Raw genomic sequence first — 23,448 nt, 5'->3', positions numbered from 1 at the left:
ATGGGGCTTCATCTGCCCATCACTAAGTAAGGGACATACCTTTATTTTGAAATCCTAAACGTTGCGTTGCGCGTTTGTCGTAATTCCCACTTAGTCAAAGTGATTTAAACAAACTGCTACACTTTGCCACCCTACTTTTAAATATTTTTACCGGACTACACAAGACATCTGCCGTAATTTGCTTGTTTTGAAAATGAGTCGCAAAGAATAGCGCCGTGCGGCAGGGGGCGGGAGAGACCTTCAAAGCTAGGCACGCTGTATTAATTGAGGCTATTCGCTAGTACGCGAATAGCCTCAACTGGTTTATTAACAATCCCTGACTTCCAACGACGGATAGTTGACAGTGGAGGTTTACAACCGCCCTTCTGCAAACGTCACCTCAAGAACTTTTTAACGACGTGATTGGTCAGGTTACAGCACCATTGCCAAATATTTCCCATGACACTTGAAGGCAGCAACCGTGGAATCCTAATTGGAGTCAGATTTTGAGCTCGAGGAGTGGCTTCGACTTGTGCTTCCCGAGACACCAGAGTCATCTTCCTCCCAGATGGACGAGTGAGTAGTAACGCTACTGTAAACAACCCGGTGGAAAACAAAACAAACACTTTGGAAGATTTTTGACTTGACTATTTTCTTTACCGAGCTGGAGCCATGTTTGTGGTGTATTCGCGGACTTCACTTTGAGGTAGGTGAAAGAAACATCTGGGAAGTTTTGGTGTCGTTTGGTCGTGGTGGTTAATTTCTAGAAACAGTCGTTTACACATTTAAGGTAGCTTTAGTCTCTGTGAGACCTTCATACGTTTGGACTGTCACAATAGCTTCTATAACAAGTGACACCGTCTGCCGTTCAGTCAGACAGGGGGCATGTGAGGGCTTGCTCAGGTTTAACTGACTCATTTCCAGCTTTCTAATACAGAATTTCCTAAACATGACCAAGGCTGTGTCATGAGTTTAGGGAAGAAATGTAGCGTGAGCCAGTACACGGACCAAACAAATGGTAGCTTTAGGTGTTAAATCGTAGCACAAAAAAACCCCCCAACAACAACAAAAATAAGTTTTGTTTTTTAAGTAGTGTATTGCTACAGCTTTGGCTACATGGTGAAACCCACTCAACTAGTTTAACATAAACAGTAATTACAGGGCAGGCAGCAGTTATGATGTTGAAGCTCAGTTTGCTATTTAAATAGGCTGCGACCCATTTTCCCATGTAGGGCTGGGTTTAAGTCTCTAATGATGGTTTCTGGTGAGCTTTCTTCAGGGGAAAAAGAAAGAAAGAAGCTGTTAGCACTTCAGAGAGCATCACTTAATTGGAGAGAGATTGGCTGGGCGTATTTCTATGGAAATTATTTTTGGATGTCACTTTGAGCTCTCTTTTTTTTTTCTTTTTTCGTTTTCTTTTTCTTTTTTAATGCATGGGTGAGTAAGAGGCTTCCAAAGAGCAGCGGCGGGGTGGTGCTTTCGTTTGTAGTTGTCCACACTTTCTTTGCAAAATGCAGCAAAATTAGGAGGATTTGTTGTGTCAGCTTTTTTTGTATTATGGGAAATTAAAAGCAGTGGGCTGGGTTTTTTTTTTTCTTCTTTTTTTAAGGATGTTTTAAAAAATATTTATCACTGGATCTTCAGCAGAGAGCTGTGGTTAAAGGCTATGGAGCTGCTGCAGGACTGCACATTGCTCTTATAATTCTTCAGAATTATAAAAATTCATATTTAAAGCAGCGTTTGACAAATGAGATCTAGATTTAGGCCAAACTGGGTGAAAGTGAAAGAAAACTGGACTTATTTGGCTGCTCATTGTGATCAGTTTTGGTTTTACTGTGCCGCACTTCCTCCTGATTGTCATTTACTGTAATGGAACATTGCACATGTATAGTGCTTGATCTTGAATGTTTTCCAGTCAGCTGATTTTTTTTTCTTCATTCTACTCTCAAGAAAATCTGATGGCTTTTTTTTCACCCCCGCTTCTTTTAAGCTTTAAAAAGTAAAATCTCAGTTTGACAGGTATTGCTAAAAGTGCGACGCAGAACCGACTTTTAAGTTTGCTCTCGATTGTTGGCAGACGTCATGGTCCCTGCATCGGAAACGACTTTCCCTTTGGGATCCGTGTGCACTGCAACACTGTCAAAACTTTAGAGCGCATGATGATGCTTTCACCCAAAAAAAGAGGGGGAAAAAGGAAAATGGTGCAGTCAGCTGGAGTGCCTTCTCTGAAAACAGTTCAGTCAGTGAATGAGGTCATAGGATAAATGGATCCATTCAGGCCAACAGGGAGGCAAACAAGCCTAGTACAGCTCAGTATGTGCAAAATAGGTCAAAAATCAAGAAAAAGAGCATCAACGGCAGCATGATCAGAAAGACAGGAGGTGTGAAACTAGTAGTTGGATTTCGAGTTTCTGTTTGGACACGGTCTTGGGAACTGGGCATGAGGAACATGAGCACTTTCTCATTGTTTTGAATGTGAAGGGATTTTTCTTGGCATACGATTGACACTGAGTAGGTGAACATCATTTTGAATGCAGTAGCGTGCCCATTGCATTGTGTGCACTGTTCATGACAAATCCCCAGTCATTTTTTAAGCATGAAAATCAAAGAGCATGCCACAGAGCAGTGGTACCCAATGCAAGCTCTTCCCCTTCGAGACAGTGTCTGTGTATTCTGTTTATTTACCACATATTGCAACTTGAGGAGAGATCGCTATTGCTTTGAACAAGTACGTGAACTGACAGCTTCCACAGAACTCCTGGCAGCATGTGCAGCTATGAAAATAATTAAATTATAAAGCTCTGCTGATTCAATTGTCTTCCCATCTGTGTCTCGTCAAACACCCTTGATTGATTGTGTTAGTTTTTGCTTGTGAGTTGGTTTTTGTTTTTTTCTTTACATGTGTGCATGACAGTGAGTGTTTTCTCTTGCACCTCAGCTCTGGTTTCCAGATAAGAGGTGGGACAGAGATGGTGCGACAGCTGAACCCATGCATAGCAGCATGCGGGCGTTCTCCATGAATCTGTTGCATGTATATTTCGTGTCAGTTAGTTCCCAGATTTTTCTTCAAAACAAAAAAAGCTTGGTTCACCTTGAGCCGAGGAGTTGACAGGAATACATAATGTGGTTCAGTCTCTGGCTCCTTATAGGACTGCTTGGCTGACTGTCATGTTTGGCAGCTTTGCTCTGCAATGTGCATACGACAGAGAGCATTTACTCCATGTGCGCCTCAGGTAGGTTTGCGTTTACTTAAACTGTGCCATGCTTTTGTGCCGTTCTCTCTGAATATAAAATCAGAGAGATTAGAAGAACACGACTGAAGAGTAATGGAATAATCCACATTATTTGGCGTGGAGTGATAAGAGCTGAAAATCTGAATGCTGACACGCGTAAGAGCTTCCATACTGAATGGCACAATTACCTCAATTTGAAGTTACAGCTAATTAAATGCATTACTTTTTTTCCACAATAGTAGTAACAATAATAATACTAATAATAATAATAATAATTAAGGAAAGAATCACTCACATTTGTATTTATCATTAGTTTATCTGCTAAGTTTGTGTCTGTGTCAGTAACATGAGACCTGATTGGCTAGCTGATGACAGATTCTGGATGGCCCACAGGAGGTCCTCCTGAGCCACGGTGTAAATATTTCATGGCAGGACCGAAATAGTTGTGAGAAAATGAACCTGATTACAAAGCTGTGCTGTCATGTTGTTGACTCTGACTCTCATGTTTAGCTCTGCATGTAACTGATGTAGTATATGACATATATTTTGGGAAACGGCGTAGGGTAGAGACATAATTGAGCTGCATGCACAAGCCCAGTCAAACCGGTTTGCTACTGACATATTTTCCTTTGAATGAATTCCATTCTGTGTGTTCGGCAACAGCTAGCATGCAGGTAAATAAGACAACCTGATAATGGAGATTTTCTTTTACTTTGAAGTCATAGCCATAGATGAGAAGTAGCAGGATAATAATTTATATATTATTATTCCTACATAAGTAACTCGTAGCTAATTAGGAGAATTTTACTAATGCATTTTCTTGTCTAATACATTTCTACGTGCACCAACGTTCACCTCTTTGTATAACAATTGACCTGGCGTTTGGTCAGCTGAGGTGGTGGCTTTAAAGTCACATGGCTTGCTCTAGTGATCGTGGACAAGGATGAGGAAATGTCCACCCCAGAGGGCACTTTGGTCCAGCCTTCTTAATTCAGACAAGTGGATTTCTTCGGATCCGCAACAGCTGAGATACGAGAAGCTTTGGTTAAGGGATTGTGAAGGGGTGTGAATTTATTTTTGGCTTTCCGTACCTAATACATCTCTATGTTGTCCACTGTGGGATTTGCCAAAAGAAATCACAGAGAGTCATTCTAATAAAAGATGATGTGTCTTATTAAAATGAACACTATTGTCCAGGTAAAACATTTTTATATGTTAATAGTAGAATGTGTGTACATCCAGACTGCATGCTGCAGAATGATTATTTCATGCGGAGTCAAGCAAATAGCCTTAGGGTTCACTAGAGCCACTTAAAGTGACTATAATTACCTCGCAGGTCTGGCCTAATTGGAAGTGACACATACCATCAGGTGGATTAGATGTGCAGGTTACCAATGGCTAAGTGAGAAATATAACAATCATTTGAACATGCCAGCCTCGCGGACTGCTCTAACTTAAATCATATCAGCTCTGTAACAGCCTGCTGTTAATCCGTCTTCACCTAAACAAAAGGTCTCCCAGCCTTTCACCTGGCCATCGAGGTCGACGTGAACGCTGAGAGGATTAAGTCCTTTGTTTTGCTGCTACGAGTTAGCGGGGCGCACGCAGGGAAGGCGGCCTATCCGTGGGGGTTTTCTTTATTTCTTTGAAATTGAGACACCGTAGCTGTGTGCGTTATGTGTATGCACGCGAAAGTAGAGAAGATAAAGGGTGCAGTGCTGAACGAGCTGGGTTTGCTCCTGAGAGTCATTGAGAAGCTTGAAATGTCTGTCGTGTCAACTTGTCTCGAGTGCATCAGAAGGGGAAGAGGCGACAGGTATGTGAGCCAGGGTATTGGATTGTCACTTGTCTTTGACCGGGAGCAACAAAATGTCCAGTTACATGTCAGAAAGCATGTTAATATACAGGAAACACTCTGGTACTCTGAGGTCCTACATTGTACACATACATCTCAACAGCTTACAGTTAGTGTTTTTGTGGAATTTAAAGTCTTCAACATATTGTAAACAATAAAGACATCCTTTTTTTTTAATGCATTAGTGCTTTAGTAAGAAAAGGTTTAGTTTATTTACATTACTTTTGACCTTTAGAAAGAACATCTCTGCTCTCTAGCTGAGATTAAATACTTCTATTCTTGTAACCAAAGTGTGCTCAAGTAGCCATGGAACATTCAGAAGAGGAAATGTCTAAGTTTAGAAAGTAAATGCAGCACATCACAGATGAAGATATATTAGTTTGTTTGTTTATTTATTTATTTTAATGAATCCTATGAAACCACATTTTGCCATTCATAAATTACTTGTTAATTCCTGAATGGAGCAACCTAACAAACCAAATAGTATTGCAGACAACACAGCAGAATGTGGGTTCATTTCCTCAGAGGGCTGAGGGGGTTGAGGGGGCGGGGGATAACTGGTATGGTCTCTTTGGGAGATGGGGTCACAAGTGTGCAAGGGTAATTATAAACCTGTGATTGTTCTGATTAAAAAGAAATGCCTGCATGTGTGTGCTTTTCCTGTGGCAGACACACAAATTTTAACCCAGTTCATGAAAGTAAACCGCTTTGTTTTAATGCAGAGCAATATTGCTGTTCCTCCAAATTTAGTATCAATCAACAAGTCAAGTCATGTTAATGCTGTAGTTGTGAAACTGTTGCAGCCGTGCATGACTGGATTTGTTTTACAAATTTATTGTGCATTTGCTCATGACAGATTTTTTTTCCCCTCTCGGTTTTGTTTCATTGACAGTTTTGAAGCTGAAAAAAGTAAAAGATGATTGAGAGTGCAAAAATGTTAGACCTTATTAGTTTAGCTAATGTCATGGTTAAATGTAAAGTACACGTTGTCATTTCAGGGTAAATGTGGCAGTTTAGGAGTTGGACAGGAAATGCTTGGTCCTATTTTGGAATTATAGTTGTTGGGTCTGGTTTCACAGACTGGAGGTTTTTTTTTTTTTGTTTTGTTTTTCCTGCTTCTCATTTGGAGTTTCTCTTTCTTGTGTTGTGTGGTAATTCGACTGTTAAAAAGGGATCTCCACAGTGAGCCAGTGAGATGAGTTCATGTGTTAGTTGAGTGATCTAACCTCCAGGTTATTTGGCCCCGTTTCAAAACACAGATGATCTCTCCGCGGTGGCACTTTAGCTTATTTCTTTGTAGTAAAGGACATTCGTGCAATTTAAAAAGTGGTTGTTTCAGATTTTGCTTGAACAATTTGTCAATTTGTTGTTAAGTCACTTCAGAAAGGTTTTTGCTAAATGTGATCTGTTGAATAATTCAAACAACCAAAATGGAATTTTTGGCATCTTTTTTTTTTCCCCTCGCTGGCAGCAGATTCTCTTAAATGATAATTTTCTGCTCTTTTACATCATTTTTGAGTAGATGAATATTTTTTTCTAATATGCTAGGAAATTGATTGGTTAATCAAAACCTAGTCAAGAGTAATCCGTTTTACCGGTAGTAATTTGGAAGAAAAAAAAATCAGTACCGTACATTTGAATGGATGAGTGTGTCCACACTTATGTTCGGGACTGTGGACGTGACAGAGTATTGAGTTGTAGTTTTGTGGCTCAGCATGAGTAAGGGGGAAGGGGAGAATTATAACTGGTTTGTTATCCTTCTGATTTAGTAAGGTATTTCAGCCTTGTGATTAAACACACTGTGATTTCTCGCCTGGTCCCGCCTCCCTGCAGGATGGAGTCATCATGTCTGGACCTGGCTCTGGAAGGTGAGCGGCTCTGTAAGACCGGGGACTACCGAGCGGGTGTGTCCTTCTTTGAGTCTGCCATCCAGGTTGGAACAGAGGACCTCCAGATCCTCAGTGCCATCTACAGCCAGCTGGGAAATGCCTACTTTCACCTTCAAGAGTATAATAAAGCTCTGGAATACCATCGGCATGACCTCACACTCACCAGGTGAACATTTTTAAAATATGATTGTTAAACAAATCAACCTAATCTCTTCATTTTTAAGTCTTTTGAGTTGATTGTACAACTGTTTTGACCTTGGTCAGCCTACACACACACACGCGCACACACGTATAGTCTAACAATACATTCAGGATTAAGTGCTACAACTTTTTTTTTTTTTTAAATCACTATATCTCCCCTCCTTGATTAAACTGCTAAACTAGACTCCAGTGTATTACTGCTTGCAGCTGCAAATTACTTTCTTGCCTCTTGTGTTTTCTATCTAATACACATAAGGAATACACTGATATTCCAATCTAATTATTTCCTAATGCTTATTTTTTTTATTTATTTTTTTTAAATCTTCATTACAATCCCAGAACAATTGGAGATGAAGTTGGAGAGGCCAAAGCCAGTGGTAACCTTGGAAACACATTAAAGCTTTTAGGACGGTATGATGAAGCAGTGGTTTGCTGCCAAAGACATTTGGAAATCACGAGAGCCATATATGATAAGGTGGGTAATGTTTTATTTATTATTTCAACACAGGCGGAGCATCCCCCAGCTGTTTTTTATTTCAGCAACATAAGATTAAATTATTTTCACTGTTTTGTCATTTAGTCTGTGACTAAATTGCTCATATACTGTGATTACCATAAATGGATCCAAATTTGTTACAACTGTACCACGTAACGTGCTGTGGAGCCACAGAACACTTCGCGCACACGTGACGACTGCATTGACTCGGTGTACCAGCATCTAGAATAGTTCTGCAGGCTGCATGCAAGCACCAAAGTCTGGTGTCTGTGTATTTTAAGTATGTAATTACAGCGCCGGTCACTTTGGTTTCCGTCTGTGAAAATCTGTTGTGCGTGTTGTAGGTCGGGCAGGCTCGAGCGCTGTATAATTTCGGAAACGTTTACCACGCCAAGGGCAAGAGCATCTGCTGGAGCGGAGCAGAGCCAGGAGAGTTTTCAGAGGAGGCAAGGATAGCCCTGAGGAAAGCTGCGCAGTACTACGAGTGAGTTGGCATCACTGTTTACCTCTAAGCATTGATTTTGCTTTGTTTACTGCAAAGGTCCCAATGAGATATGACTAAGACGCTGAACTGTGCCACGGTTGGAAGTTGCTTAAAAAATGAGCTTGCCAGAATGGATTAGATATAGAGCTTAAGACAGCTCTGAGGTGCTAGGGTGGTGTATGGTTTTTTGTAATAAAGTTGTTTAATAATCATTTCCATTGCCTCACATTTCACTGACTAACATCAATGTCTTTGCATCAGTGGCAGGCGATATTTATATAACTGAACAGTTTGGAGTGGCATTGAAACTGTTGTGTCCCATGCAGCTCTAATCAAAATTGTCATTTTTGATTGTTTGCTGTTATTTCATTATGCAATGACCACCATGCACATGTAGACAAAGACGATTTGTAGAAAAAATGGTATGTAATCTTCCACTGATCCATTCAAATGATTTAAAAAAAAAACAAAAAAAAAAACACACACACACACAAAAAATAAACTGTTGCTAAAGTTACTTAAGTTGTTGGGTGGTTGTGCTATCAAGATGTAGGTCATAAGATGGTCCATCAAGAGGTTTTTTTTTTTTTTTTTTTTTTTTTTTTTTAAAGTAGCAGACAAGCTCCGATTGGCATTAAACCCAAGTCGAAGCAAATCTTCGTCTGGCTGTCCAGTGGCCGGCGCAGACTGATCAGTTTCTTGTTGACGACTAGAAAAACAAAAGGAAAAGTGTCTTTTTGTCAAATCTCAGTCAGTCATCACAGAATCACCCAGGAAACCTAAGACAACAGCCATGTGTTTCTGCCACAGTTTTCAATTATAAGTGAGCATTTTCTTGTTATTGTGAACAAAGAGCAAACCTGCACCTGGTGACGGAGCTAGGCGATCGAGCGGCCCAGGGTCGTACCTACGGGAACCTTGGAAACACTTACTATCTGCTAGGAGACTTTGAAAACGCAGTAGCTGCACATGAAAAGGTAGGTGCCGAAGTACTCACAACGCTCTTTGATGCTTGTTTAGGAGCTTGGCCAGTATTGTTATGATGCTTAACTCATTCTTTAATAAGATAAGAGTAACATGCACCCTTTTTATTCGATAGCGCCTTCTCATTGCTAAGGAGTTTGGGGATAGGTCTGCTGAGAGGAGGGCCCACTGCAACCTTGGCAATGCACACATATTCCTCAAACAGTTTGACGTGGCGGCCGGTCATTACAAGTGAGGCTCATCATCTTTCTCACTTCATTTGTGGCATGACAGAAAAAAAAGAATGCTGAAAGCGCACTTTTTACTTTTAGGGCTTCTCTTTGTTCTCCTCTTTGTACCATAAATGCTACATTAAAACCTTTTACACATGAACAGACAGCTATAAATGAGTTAGGTTTAAACTGATTCTTGTTCTCTAAGTGATTTACACTGGAGGATGAGTTCATCCCAGCAGCTTAGGAGGAGTTTTTTTGGCTGCACTTCCTCTCTAGTTTTTATGAGCAGCATAGTATTTTTTAATGACTTACTTACAGGAACACTGTCAAATGTTGTAACTTGTCAGTCTGTCATTCCAGCACTTCCTTGACATGGATGTCCTTGGAAAATGAGAACAAAGAGAACAGAAAAGAGCAGATAACAATCATTGTCCTGCACCCGCCCTAGACATTCTTTGACCTTCCTCCTCTTCTCTTTCACCCTCAGGAGGACTTTGCAGCTGGCCAGGGTTTTGAAGGACAGGGCTGTGGAGGCTCAGGCCTGTTACAGTCTGGGAAACACCTACACGCTACTGCAGGACTATGAGAGAGCTATCGATTACCACCTCAAACATCTGGTCATTGCTCAGGATCTTAGCGACCGGTATACCACTGAAAGCCTTTTGTTGTTGTCAGCTTTGCTGCCAAACTGTCCTCAGAAGTGTAATCAGATTGTGCGCTTAACATGTGGGTGGCCGCTGTGGTGTTAAAACAAACATCCAAAAGGAAAAAAGTCCCAAGGAGCAGCATTTACAGTCATTTCATGTTGTAATTGGTTAAGTGTTTATAGATGAGCTTTATATAAAGGCTCTGCAGGATATTTGGGAACAATGGTTATTTTATAATGTGCAAATGTTGTGTTGTTTTTTTTTTGTTCTTTTTTTTGAGGGGGGTTGATTTTCTTTTTAGCCTTGTAAAAAGATGTAAAAGGGTTTAAAATAGGCGGTGCTGAGTAAATCTTGTAGAATGTTTTTTGGGGTTTTTTTTTTTAAACTAGCTGTCATTAATATGTATAGATTTTAGCAAATTGTGCGTGGAAATGTTAAATACCCACTATTGTTGTGAAATACACATGAGCTAATTTTAGTCTCAGCTGTTGTAATTGCAGTGTGTGATAATTTGATGTATGACTACCCGTTATTGCATAATTTCACATGAAGTTACTCAGACTGTTCTGTTTTGCTGCAGCGTCGGTGAAGGAAGAGCTTACTGGAGTCTAGGAAATGCCCACACAGCCCTGGGGAATCATGAGCAAGCCATGCAGTTTGCTGAGAAACATCTAGAAATTGCCAAAGAGGTGACTGTTTACAGTTTTCCTGCTCTTTTAGGAGTTTTATCGGGCCACACCTCCATCTGCTGGTTGAGTAGGGAACAACAGGAAATAATTGCATATGTATTTGTAAAGCCAGATGTAGAAATAGAAATATATCGTATGCTCACAGTAAACTGTAATGTTGTCATTGGTGCAGACCGGAGATAAAAGTAGCGAGGCCACCGCCAGGATGAACTTGTCAGACCTACGGTTGGCTGTAGGCCTCAAGTCCAACCCAAACTTTCATCCCTTCCTCTTCGGCAACACCAATGCAAATAGCTCTGCTCTGACAGGATGCTACCAGGGTTACCCCAGCATACCAGGTAAATCTGGACTTTGTTAACCAGTTCATTTTTACACTTCTGCATGTGTGTAAATGTGCATGAACAAGAGTCGAGTCCTCTTTAACACCAAACCCATGCTGTTAAGATTCAGAAATCCATTTGCTTGTGTCCTGTAGCTTTATGCTGTGACGCTTCACTGAATCATTGTTTTTCCAGAAATGTGGCCACACTGGCTAATTTTTTTTAATTTTTGTTTCAGGGACCAAGTATGCATCCTTGAACAGAAGTAAAGAAGAGAACTTGGATTACAGTCCAATTTCCCCCAAAAGTCAAAGGGGAGATTTGCCAGCACACCCGGTACGTAAAACTAACTGTGCTCAGTCTTATTTCAAAACTGGCCATAACAAATGAAATGGTCCAAACTCCTGAGCTTTAAATTAGGCTAGCCAAATTTTTAGTTTTATTAGTTTTACTATATTCACTATTTTTAGGAGACAAAGTGGAACAGAGTAACAAAAAACAGCTGTTCTGACAATGAAAACACATTAAATACAAAAAAAGAGTTAATTTTACATGAAAAATGGTTTGCAAAGAATGGTACTTTCTGCTCTGTTCACCCAGCCTGTGCTAGGTAAAAAAAAAAAAAGACTGATCTTGTAATTCTGTCAGTAAGAAAGTCGTATGTTCTGTGTGTTTTTTATATATACAGGACTGGGGGGAAGATGCGTTCTCTGGGTCTTCAAAAAACAACTCAGTCAAGGCTTCCAGTAAGCTTTTCCCCTTCCCCTGGACAAAAAGCAAAAGGCAGAAGGATGACAAATCCTCTCTGGAAGACCAGCACAAAACCTGCACCAAGGACACGGAGCCTGAGCTGGAAGCACCAGTGCCTCAGAAGGTATGTGTAAGTTAAAGCAGGCAGAAAGACGTAACCCACTCAAAACATTCTTGGAATCCTCGCTGAGCTTCTGGTCAGTGATGATTCAGCCTAAAAGTTCAAAGTGAGCATGTAGCCTGTGACACAACCTCACGCAGATGCCTTCCCACAAAAGTGTTAATGCTGTGGGAGGAAGTTTCTGTGTAGCAGCATGGAGTCATAGTTTCTGTCTTATGTTCATTGTTGTTTTTCTTCCTACTGCTTCCAAGTACTTAAAGGGAAACGGTTTGTCTGTACAATACCGAGTCTGTTAAAATACAGGCCGTTTCAGATTTAAGTGAATTTGTAGCAAAATGTAACACTTGTAGTAATAAACTGTAAACTAGTGAATCTAAGCTTTTGTCCTCTGTGCCTGCAGCTGTCTTGGAGTATGTTGATATCATAAGACAAGAAAAATTGCTACACAAAAAAGGGGCTTTCTTTGTAAAAATCATCCACTCTGCTGCTAGTACAATTATCCCAAGTTGTGATTGGTCAGATGCTGCTAGCAGCACTCTGGGAAACCCTGGGCTAAGTTGCTGAGTTCATAACCAGTTATATGTAACTGCTTATCCTGATTCAAAGATATCCTATGTATGTTGAACTCTCTTTGTAGTACAGGACCCTCACCAGATGAAATTAGATGTGCCACCTCAGAGAAACTGTTGTATATTCAACTGCATCGCAGTTGGTGTAACAAACTGTGTGCACCAGATGAAGAAAGGCTGTGTTAACAAAGGGAGCCGAAAACCACTCAGGATACTTATCTTATTGTATTCATAGCTGTTTATAGTATATTGATGCATAAGTATCAGTAAACATCTACTCCACTCTCTGCCAGAGTGTAAAGGTTCATCTCTTGTCACACTTGCCTTTTAGTCAGTTTTGCCTCTAAAATGTTGGAAAATAGAGAAAGTGTTCATCAAAATTTCCCAGAACACAAATGGCATCTTTATTAAAGTGATTTAATTTTCTGTCAAAGGTCAAATTAACTAATTGTTTTAGCTTTACTGTTTTGTTTGTTTGAGTACCTCCGTTATCTGCAGCGTTTTCTGTTGTTATTAAACCTGCTTCATTATTTATTTATAGATTTTTAATGTTTTTGTAGCCAGAAACACGGGACACTATCGGCGAGGACAGCTTTTTCGACGTCCTTTCTCGTTTCCAGGGCAACAGAATGGACGAGCAAAGGTGTACCCTGGATGGCAACAGCCATCTCCCTGCCCATCCCTCTCCCTCCTCCGTCCCACCTGTAGCTGAAAAGAAATGTGAGTCAGTCTTGTGTCCTTACTGATGTTCACGCCATATCTAAAAAGGTGCCAGGTAATATACGAGTGAACTACAGAGAAGGCACTCCCAGTGTTGGCGTATTGTGGTGTGAATGTCACAGAATTATCCTTTTACATGTTGAATGTTGCTTTTCCTCATGGCAGAGATGACCTTAAGTGATTCTCCACCCAAAAAGCTATATTTGTGGTTTTATCCTTCAGTGAGCACAGTGGCGTTTATGAGCCTTTTTGTTATCATTGCACTCGTCTGTAACGGCCATGAGTCCCAGCTTATCACACCCGACAGTCTCTATGAAGGGCAAATTCTTTTCAGCCAGCTTTCAAACCTCCGAGGAATATTTGAAGCGGCACACTTCATTTGGGTGGAGGATTGCTTTAAGATACTGCCCTCTTTTGACGTGTACAAAGTCAAGAGTAAATGTTGGGTTGAGTAGCTAATTGCCCAACTAACAGTTAACTCACTTCCATTGGTTACTCACACACATAATAATTATGTCTGTTTGTAGCTGTTTCAGAGCGCGAACGACTATACCAGGATCCTGGTCATTTCCTGGAGCTGCTGGCCAGCTCCCAAGCCCGCCGTCTGGACGACCAACGGGTCAGCATGACCCCTTTTCCTGGCTTACGTGTCAACACCTCCAACCAGCCTTGTACACCCTCCACCTCCAACACAGATCAAGTCCAGTCACAAGGTAAAGAATGCAAGGAAAAGCCCACTTTTATCCTTTCATTACTCCCCATAATATCACGTAAAGGGTTTCTGGTTTTCTTCCTAGTCCCAGTCCCCACTGCAAATACTACTCGCACACCCTCCCTGTATGGTCGTCTCGAGGCCAGTTCTGAGCAGCCCGAGGGGGATGATGTCTTCTTCGACATGTTAGTCAAATGCCAGGTAAAGAAAATTCATTGCATCACGTCCTGCCTTGTACATGCCCTTAAAGTTTTCCATGTGATAACACTTAGATTCTGGGTCCATGAATTTAGGTCCCAGGAAGTAGCTTTGATAATTTGAACATGGTTGGATAATTCAGGATTATTTATACTAAACAAGAGACTGCTGTACACCGTCTTCTCATGCTGACTGTGCTCCAGGTTAAACAAGGCATTGCCATTTCATTGAAAGTGCAGGGCAGTCCTTCTTAATTGGCACCATATTACCCAGTTCATTCCACGAAATATCCAAGACAAAAAGGGACTCATGTATGTACTTTTCAACCAAGTTGGGTATTTGAAAAGTGAGTTAATGTCTAGGTGTGATAGGCAGTGTAATGCAGTCAAGTGAGAATTTTCATGGGCTATGGCGTGGCAGGCCTCCCAGCCAAAACAATCTACTGGACCTCAGAATAGAAAATATTAGGCCACTCATTTCTAATTTTTATCAGTTTCCATGCTGCACCACTACCCTGGAAATGAGTTTCCTCACTTACCAGTTTCTGCTTTATGCCTAAAAAAGTATAATCAGGGGTTAATCAATTCTGATACGTGCAAAGCATCACTAAACACTTCAGTTGGTATAATTTAACTCTCGATTGTGTTTTAGGGTTCCAGACTGAATGACCAGAGGTGTGCTGCTCCACCACCTACAACTAAAGCATCGACTGTTCCTGATGAGGATTTTTTCAGTCTCATCCTGCGTTCCCAATCCAACAGGATGGAGGAGCAACGGGTTCCACCTCCCTCTGGAGTAAACCAGTCCAAACTAGGCTGACGCTGACCAGCGGGGTTTTTTTTTTCATATTAAATGAAGTAACAAGCTCTGGCGTTTTGCTTTTGGGTTTGTTTGTTTTTTTGTTTTGTTTTTTACATTTAAGGAGAGTTTGTAACCTGTAGGAATTCCTGCCTTTTTGGACTGCCCTGACTGATTTCCTGTGCGATCAGGAAGAATACAAAGCAATCTTGCGAGGAAGTCAAGCTCTTAAAACTGGCATCGTGACTTAAAAATCATGTGAAATTTATGATTACAAGACTTGGGAATTTATTTTATTGAAAGGTCACAACTTTTTTTCTTTTTTTAAATATTGGTGATGTCACTGGTTGGCTGCTTATATAAGAGACCTCTCTACCAGTGATGTCTGTTTACTCTGGAAGTTTGCATAAAGTCACTCCTGCAAACAGATGGTTGTAGTGGTCACTGGTGGCTGGATTATGTATTCCAAAATCATAAGCCAAAAAGAAAATAATGGATTTTGGCTTCGGTTTCAAGGCTTCAAGTTGGATGGCATATTCGATGAAAGGAAGATGCATTAAAGCAGCGTGGAGTGTGTGTGGTCTGTTTACAACTTCATTAAATGCAAGAATGGAACATCTTTGTTTGAATTGATCTCTGACCTCTCCAGCAGTAATTTGTCAAAGGAGCTCAACTCTTCTCTTGGGAAATAATCCACTGCTACAGCACCGTGGAGCCATATACAATATCTGCTTGCGGATATTGCTTTTAAAGACACAAAAGACTTAATTATTTTACTGTGCTGACAGATGTATGGGTTGTCTTATTACCGTGAAATGAAATGGGATTTTTTTTTTTTTTTTGAATTGTAACAAGATTTTACAGAGGATTAACTAATGTGAAGGGTAAAATGCTACAATATTAGCTTTTATACTAATACCTTCTCCTGATGATGGGGAAATAAAATCATTTAATACACATTTCAACTTATTCATTGAACCTTGATTTATTACCTAGAATTTGCAACTTCCAGTATGACGTGCTTGATTTAAAAACAACATTTTCATACAGTGTTCATATGAAACTAGGAGAAGTGCATCACAGTGCTTCACTTCTAACCAGATGGGTTCAGTCAGGTTAAAAAAATCCCTGTAGCTGACTATAACAGGATAAAGTGCACATTAATTATAATTTTTAATGCGTTTCCACAATGAAATCATGTCACGCCTCTGAAGTCAGCCTCTCTTGAGTTCGATACTTCCTGCATCTGAAAGGAAGGTGGGGGGAGAGTCTCTGTTACAAAAATATGACCAATTTTCACTTGCACCTCAAGTTTAATTACCAACAGACATCTCTAGTAAGCGGTGCAATATCAACTAAAGAGCAAAGAAGTGCTGTAGAGCAGAAGTCTAGATTTACCTGTTGTTGAAGCAGTTTAGGAAACAGCTATTGTTCTTGTCAAGTCTGTATGCCCCAGAGTTTGGCAGGTCTTTACATTCTGACAAGAATCTCTGCAGCTCTGATGTTGGGGTTCCACTCTGCTGCTGTTGCTAAATGATGCAAGTCGGAGAGTGACAGTAGATACAGAGTGCATGCTTGTTAAGCGTTTCAGACACCATTTCAACTATTAAGGCTTTCTCAGAAACCTTTTGTTAGACCTGCGCTTAAAACTTTCTTCTGCAGCATTCAAAGCAGAATGTGCATTTAAAAAACACAAAAACCAATGACAGAGTTAGTAGAAAGGTAGCAATACCTTGATGGTGTCATAGGTGTCAGTGATGAGTGTGATGAAAAGGCTGAGGATCATGTAGATAAAGAGTGACACGAAGGTGTAGAGGTAGACCCTGCTGAACATCCACACCAGGCTGTTCTTCTGCTGCATGTTCTTAAAAGTGGGAAACATGTCGTCTCCATTGATCAGCGAGAACAGACACTCTGACACAGTGTTCAACGTCCGGAACTGCAAAGACATTTACAGAGCACCACGTTAATTTTTTTTCCCCACTGCATTGATTTTAAAAAAGTTAATTTGGCCTCAGTAAAGTAAAGCAGGCCTTTTTTGTGTTAAGTACAATGCTTGTTACCTTCTCATGATACGGGCCTAGGACAATCCAGCCACAAAAACAGTAACTCAGGTAAATGATTCCCGCGCAGCAGATGAAACGAATAACATTTGGGAAAGCTGCCCGGAGTGTCAGGATGAGGATCTGGAAATGAACACATGGTAATGCATCTAAAAAACACATGTGCAAAAGTGTGTGAATCATTCTCTCTTCGAGAATATCTTCAGGTTTACTGGGTCTAGTTTTCCCACAACTGTCCATTCAGAGACCTTAAAGTATTCTGAGGTCCTATTAAGCTTTAGTCTTTCACACACTGCCGTTATGCACAAAGACAATAAGAAAAGCTGCATCTTCTTTTCAGACCTATGAACAAATGTTTCTAATTATTTAACCCTTTCTAATGAATAAAAAAGGATTTTATACATGTTTAATCATGTCTAGAGATCTATTAAAACAAAAAATCTACTACTGTGTGACAGATTTACATTATACTTCTTGAAGTATCCCATATAACGGATCACCCCCATCCAGACAAACATGGTGCCTGTGCCAAGGAAAATGCTGCACACATCATAGCTGGTGAGCACCTGGAAGGAAAAAAAACATGAATGATGAACTCAAAAAAATACTTGTAGTATCAAACAGAAAATAATAACGGCTAGCACAATTGAAATGACGAACTTACTAAAATGTTATTACCTTTGTTTGGATCGCTATCTTGAGAAGGGAACCAATGATAGTCAGTGTGTCGCTGACGATAATAAGGATATACCAGCTGTTCACAAACTCTAACTTGTCAGACCACGACAGCTCTTTGCTGAAGTGTTTCCTGCAGTAACGGCTGTACTCCTGTTTAAAAGAAGAAACGTGGGTTGTAATTTGAATCACTAAAGAGAATTAATCACTACACGTTTTTGTTTGTGATCTAAACGCAAGCACGTAAAAAACTAATAACCAGAATAATGAAGTTCAGATGATATTAGAACTGGATATTATTAGTTCTGAGAATGAGATATTATGATAACATATGTAGGGAGAATTTGAAGGAAATGAACAGGTGACACAGAAAGGTGGACACAATGTTCCCTTTGGTTCGTAGTTTTGGTACTGAAGAGTGGTGAGAAAAGTGTTTATGCAGGACATTATCAAGTCAAAGTTGAGCTGAACTTCGGCCATAAGAAAATTTCATCTTCATCTTTATCATTTTCTTCAAGTCAAGCTCAGCTGTAATCCCAGCAATTCAGCTGATCTCAGTTCCAGCCCACATCAACTGATATAGCACATTTCTACAAATCCAACTGGCTATGAAATACAGAGACTGCTTGTTACAGTCAGTTGGATTAAGTGGAATTTCTGGTACAGTGGGGGTAGTGCGTTCACAGTCTAGGGATGTCCTGGCTACCTGCAGAGAGCTCTGTTATCGATGGAGGTACAGAGTATGTGGTACAACTGGTCTGTGAGCTGCTTTTGCCTGTGCTGTTGTTGGTCCGTCAGTCAGCCGTGGAAAAGAGCAAATTTTCCGCGACCTGAAGTGTTAGAACAATGAAAAGTGGCCACTGCGTGATAAACGCATGTACCATCTGCTTAAAGCACAGGTGGGATTTTGGCGGAGTGCATGCACGATGGGTGAAAACCCCTCTCTGCTCCATGTCTGAACAGAAATGTGCATGCAGACAGACACATTTGCGGGGACTGTAAATTCTGCTTTAACCTGTACACAGCCCGTGTGCATGTGCAACCTGCTTTGCACCCACCTCTTATATCCTACCTCCCCCCTTTTCATCTTGCATCTGACTTAATGTCGTATCCATTTTCCCTGATGACTGCTCTGCTCTGTTCTGGAGCTTTCTTTCCACTGCTCTCCTTGTCTCTGTCTTTCTGTGTCTGCTCACTGGAGGGTGGAGAGGTTGCAGAATACAGCTAGCTACTAGCTAGATACTCATTTTCCTGCCACAATAGTCATAAAGCTATATAAAAAAAAACTAAAAAGAAATACTTTTTAAGTATAGACAAGTGTTACTCATCTAACCCAAAGTAAAAACTGACAACGGCAAGCTCTTATCTGCCGTTATACTACAGAATAATTGTTTTTTTAGTAAAAGCTGCACTAGGCTGAAAAAAAAAATCCTGCAGTTGTCCCCTCTCTGTCCTAAGCCCCTCCTACCAGCTGAGCTCAGGCAGAAGCAAATACTTTGTATGAGCTAAGATAAGTCTGATTTGACTTCAGCAAGGATTAAAATCCCACTCACCCAGACACAAGTCCTCTGCTTAACCCACCCAACTGCTTAAGCTGCCACATCCAACTTCCTCTATAGACTTTCAGGACCCTAATCTGCTCTCTGATTGGCCAATATTACTCCCACTTCACTTCACTAGATCCCTTCACTTGAATTACAATATCTTTTTTTTCCAATGATGCCAAAAACATGTTGCCGAGCCTAGTCAGATGTAGAATCAGCTGTGAGCGTTCTCTTGCACTTGTGTACACAAAAATGTATCAGACAATCACAGCCTGTTTTAGGTCTGAGCAAAAGCAACCGCTTTGTTTTACTCACGAGCTGCAGCTGAATCCCAGTGATCACCGAGCGCGTGCACAGGGCGAAGGAGATGATGCACATTATAATGATGAGGCAGTCAAACAGCACAGTCAGGTATATGCTTCTACCATCTGAAAGAGGACAGGAATTCAAAATTTTCATCAAAATTAAAAAAAGAAAATCTCCAACCAGATAATTTGTACAAACTAGAATCTGCTCATCTAACTTACATGCTCCAGTTACTTTCCATTGCCTGCATTCATTGATGTCTACTTCGTTTTCCAAATCAACCTTTATCTGGCCACTGTGAGCTTGGTTGTTGAAAGTGATCTGTTAACCAAACAGTCGTATTTGGAGAAGAGGAAAGAGTAAGCACTCCAGTCTTAAAGCCACACTTGATAGCCAAGCATTTATCTGCCTGGCCTCAATGATACCATTCATTATATAAACAGCAACTGCTGTGTAACTAAACTGCTCTAATTTGTTTACCCGAATGAACTTCAGAAATAAAGACTCTCTATACTTTGTTTAGGTACAGAGTCACAAGTAGTAACTGTCACGGTGAAGGGTTAGCGTTAGTGATACAACACATCAGATACATCGTATAACTGCTAGTAAGAGTCAAAGTCTGACGTGATCCACTCATGCTCACGGAGCCACGAAGACAAGTCAAATGACATACGATAAGAGTGAAGTCGTAGCAATCTGGCAGCTCTCGATGTCTCACTGTCTGCAAATTTATTGCCTTGAGAACAAATGTAATCTTGACAGATATTAACCTGGAAGACAGAGCAGGCACATGAGCTGACAGGAGGATTTAAATGCATATACAGCAACAACAGCGAGGGAACAAAGTCAAAGAAAACATCGAATGTTTTTTCCGTACCTTATGAAATCCAATTTAAAATGTGGAAGCGCTTCGTGTACTGGCTGGGGATAAACTCTGAGGCACTCTAGTAGAGACAGGCCACAACACAGACAGAAATTAACAAAATAAACCCATTAGACCTAATTGGATTTTTTTATTTTTATATCTGATTCCATTGTCTATAAATTAAACAAAGTCAAATGTGTTTTCCTTTTTATGCTGTTCAAAGCTTCCACTGTTTATTTCTCAAAACCACCTTCATGACTTTGTGTCCTGGAGCTTTTCCAGCAGTGCTGAAGGAGTTACCAAAAGTGCTGAGCACTTGTTGGCTGCCTTTCCTTCACTTCACGGTCCAACTCATTCCAATCCCAAACATCAGTTAGGTTTGGATTTCAGTGAAGGCCAAAGGTATTGATGCAGCCCTCAATCATGGCGCCAATCGGTCAAACACTCATTACAGAGCCTGGAGGCATGCTTTTGCTGACTGAAAACAACTGATGTTTCCACTATACACTGTACTGGGGAAATACTTCAGGAGGCTGAGGTAGTCAAAGTGTTACCTTGAAAACAAAATAAGCCACCAGCAGCTCCTTGATAAATTATCCTCCATACATTTTACCTGACCTAATGCCCATTTACTGTGCTTCTTGGACAGATAACATCTCCTGTTATTAGTCTTTCTCAGAGGTTTCTTTGGAGCAATTTGCAATTTGTGCAGGCTTCATCAACTAATCTGAGGTGCTGTTAAGTGATGAGATTACTTTAAAGGTGCATTGTGTAAAATCTCACCACTAGATGTCAGTAGACTGCAGATTACAGTCAACTGAATTCTGTGTTCTTACTACTTCCAATTCCAGTGCATAATCCATGCTACAGTGGCAGCTGTAGGATAAGTGACTCTGGCTGCCATTCCTCTGTAGTGAGTGTAGTCGTTTAGTCCACTGTTTATCTTAGCTGTCAATATGTGTCAGTTATATATTTACTCTGGAAGAGGCTTTAGTTAGTTAGTTTTCTATAAGGCAAACCCAAACATCACCACGTGACTACTTCATGAAGCTGGTTAGGTTAAAATGAAGGCACTGTTGTGCAAAGTTTATCATTTTTGCTAACAGTGTCAACATCATTCTTTGTAGTTTCAGCACCTTATTTTTTCTACACTTTAGATAATTAGATATATAAATAGATATAATTTTATATTATTACAAATTGCAAAAATCTTTGAGTCCTTGTTTGAGTCACAGTGTCCAATCTTTCAGTTGGCTTATGTGTAAATCAGTGTATTTTAGCAATACTGTTATGAGTCTTTCCTGTAAATATTAATCATGCTTACCAGTGTCCACATGAGCATCAATTTCAAAGGTCTCATTTGAAGGGTAGATGGTCCCATTCCTGTAGAACTCCTGACACAGTAACAGCGGGGTGTAGACACTGTGCTTTTCCTCATATTCATGATTGCTTAATGTGATGTTGTGCAGAAGCCGATACTGAAAATGAACAGTAGAAAAAGGTAGTTGACATTTTGCTAACATTTTACCACAGGAGGTTTATGTAACCGCCATGTTATTTAAAAACACATTTACTATATGAGCCATAATCAACACAACTAAAATACTGGTTCATGCGACATGACCAAAGTCCAATCCCATGACACGCTTAGCCTGTAAGACGCTTGGACATACGAGGATACAGAATTGTAAAATTCCAGCAATAATTAACAATAACTAAGGCACATGTAAAGCTGTGTTTTCAAACAACCAAAGTAAACCCATTTCACAGCTTCTTAGTTTATTTTCTTATTTATAGATAAGTTTTAGTCACCTGTTGAATGACGTACTCAATGTGATCATAAACATCCGCCTGTCTGTAAAGAGCATACGGAGCTATGCCTCCGTCCACATAGTCTTTCAAGAAGAGGTGCTTGAACGTCATCAGATTTTCATCCTTGAAAGTGACAACCATCTGGTTGCTTAGCCCAAATAAAACCAGCTGCAGTAGGGAAAAATTATAATATAAATCTTATAAATTATAAGTCTTATAAGGACAGTAGATCACAATAAAATGAACTGATCATAATTGTTTGGATCATGTTTGAGAATACCGTGTACCTGGATGGTAATAATGGCGATTTTGATGATCTGCAGTATGAGTTTCCATGGTTTACGTCCACGAGCGTGGTATTTCTCGCAGGGGTTCATGAAGTAATACTTGATCTTCCTCCTGAGGCGCTCCACTTTTGCCACGTCTTGCAGACACTGGTGGTGCTGGTCCTCCCAAGAAGAGGGGTCATTGGTCTCACGCACATCATACAAGTCACCGGACTCCTCCATATCTAGAGTTATTGACATCTGGGTGATATGCATGCAAGCTCCTTTATGAGTGTGTTTGTGTATAGTTTAGAGTTCATTTTATACTTCAGATACATGATGAATATTTTTAATGTGCTATACGGGATTAAATGCAGATTGTAACATTTTTGTCCAGCCTAGTGCTATTCATGAAAACTTAAAAGAATTAAAACACAGGCTGGGAAATAAATACTAGTCTTGATTTTTGTTTTGTTGATCCTTAAGAATGAAGAACAAACCAACATACTTGCCACAAGCTGAATGCATAGCTCTAGCTTTCACGTGATTAATGACTAGCTAACAGCTGACTGGGAAGGAAGGAAGAAAGGAAGGCAGTGACTTCTAGCTTACTTGTACTGCTGAATAATACAGACAGCTCAGGTTTACAGTCACGGTCGCCTTCCAGCATTGCGGGAACATGTCAGCTATTCATTACTCCTCGTGAAGGAGTGAACTCATACCCCGTAGATCCGGGAAAACAGTACATAACGTACATTAACAGATACTTACCGATATCCCGAAACAGGTTAATCAACTTGTAATTGCATCCCAACGCTGCGGATCCAACGACGCGCACTCGGCGTCAAAATTAATATATTCCTCTCAATTAAAAATCATAATTAAAACTGTTGCTTTGATTAGACAATCGCGAGTGACCTCACTGACTTCGACTGAACTTCTAAAGCACCAGACTTGTCTTTCCGGTAAACTCCTTTAACTATGTAAAATACCCAGGTAACTTTTAACCACTTCGCGAAGCCTCGTTGAGCTGGAATGTGATTAGCTCGTGCGAATG

At 40.4% G+C, this 23,448-nt stretch overlaps 2 protein-coding genes across 5 annotated transcripts; one reads left to right on the top strand and one right to left on the bottom strand.

Annotated features, from left to right (window-relative positions):
* Positions 1-192: 192 nt before the first annotated feature.
* On the top strand, positions 193-15,819 carry LOC113008866 (G-protein-signaling modulator 2-like). Of its 3 annotated transcripts, XM_026146726.2 has the most exons (16): positions 193-555; positions 644-685; positions 6,901-7,122; positions 7,497-7,632; positions 7,998-8,137; positions 8,991-9,114; positions 9,237-9,352; positions 9,824-9,979; positions 10,564-10,672; positions 10,845-11,010; positions 11,231-11,328; positions 11,681-11,866; positions 12,993-13,152; positions 13,680-13,865; positions 13,950-14,065; positions 14,714-15,819. In XM_026146726.2, exons 1-16 carry the CDS (start codon positions 548-550, stop codon positions 14,879-14,881), a joined length of 2,133 nt encoding a protein of 710 aa, XP_026002511.2. In that variant the 5' UTR covers positions 193-547; the 3' UTR covers positions 14,882-15,819. The 3 variants fall into 3 exon arrangements, with proteins under 3 accessions (XP_026002511.2, XP_026002512.2, XP_026002510.2); XM_026146727.2 differs by lacking the exon at positions 644-685 and having other exon boundaries at positions 194-555; XM_026146725.2 differs by lacking the exons at positions 193-555; positions 644-685 and adding an exon at positions 4,747-5,028.
* On the bottom strand, positions 15,820-23,366 carry mcoln3b (mucolipin TRP cation channel 3b). 2 transcript variants are annotated; one of them, XM_026146729.2, is made up of 14 exons: positions 23,163-23,366; positions 22,413-22,636; positions 22,126-22,293; positions 21,638-21,791; positions 20,326-20,392; positions 20,122-20,218; positions 19,670-19,769; positions 19,458-19,570; positions 17,602-17,751; positions 17,388-17,489; positions 16,924-17,046; positions 16,593-16,799; positions 16,259-16,389; positions 15,820-16,106 (listed from the first exon to the last, which is right to left on the bottom strand). In XM_026146729.2, the coding sequence occupies exons 2-14, from the start codon at positions 22,632-22,634 to the stop codon at positions 16,061-16,063; spliced, it is 1,680 nt and encodes a 559-aa protein (XP_026002514.1). In that variant the 5' UTR covers positions 22,635-22,636; positions 23,163-23,366; the 3' UTR covers positions 15,820-16,060. The 2 variants fall into 2 exon arrangements, with proteins under 2 accessions (XP_026002514.1, XP_026002513.1); XM_026146728.2 differs by having other exon boundaries at positions 22,413-22,652; positions 23,163-23,338.
* Between the last annotated feature and the right edge of the window lie 82 nt (positions 23,367-23,448).

The sequence above is a fragment of the Astatotilapia calliptera genome, chromosome 17 (genome assembly GCF_964374335.1).
Source record: "Astatotilapia calliptera chromosome 17, fAstCal68.1, whole genome shotgun sequence".
Classification (NCBI taxonomy): domain Eukaryota; kingdom Metazoa; phylum Chordata; class Actinopteri; order Cichliformes; family Cichlidae; genus Astatotilapia; species Astatotilapia calliptera.
The sequence above is the reverse complement of the archived record's forward strand: the minus strand, read 5'-3'. Positions and strand labels throughout refer to the sequence as shown.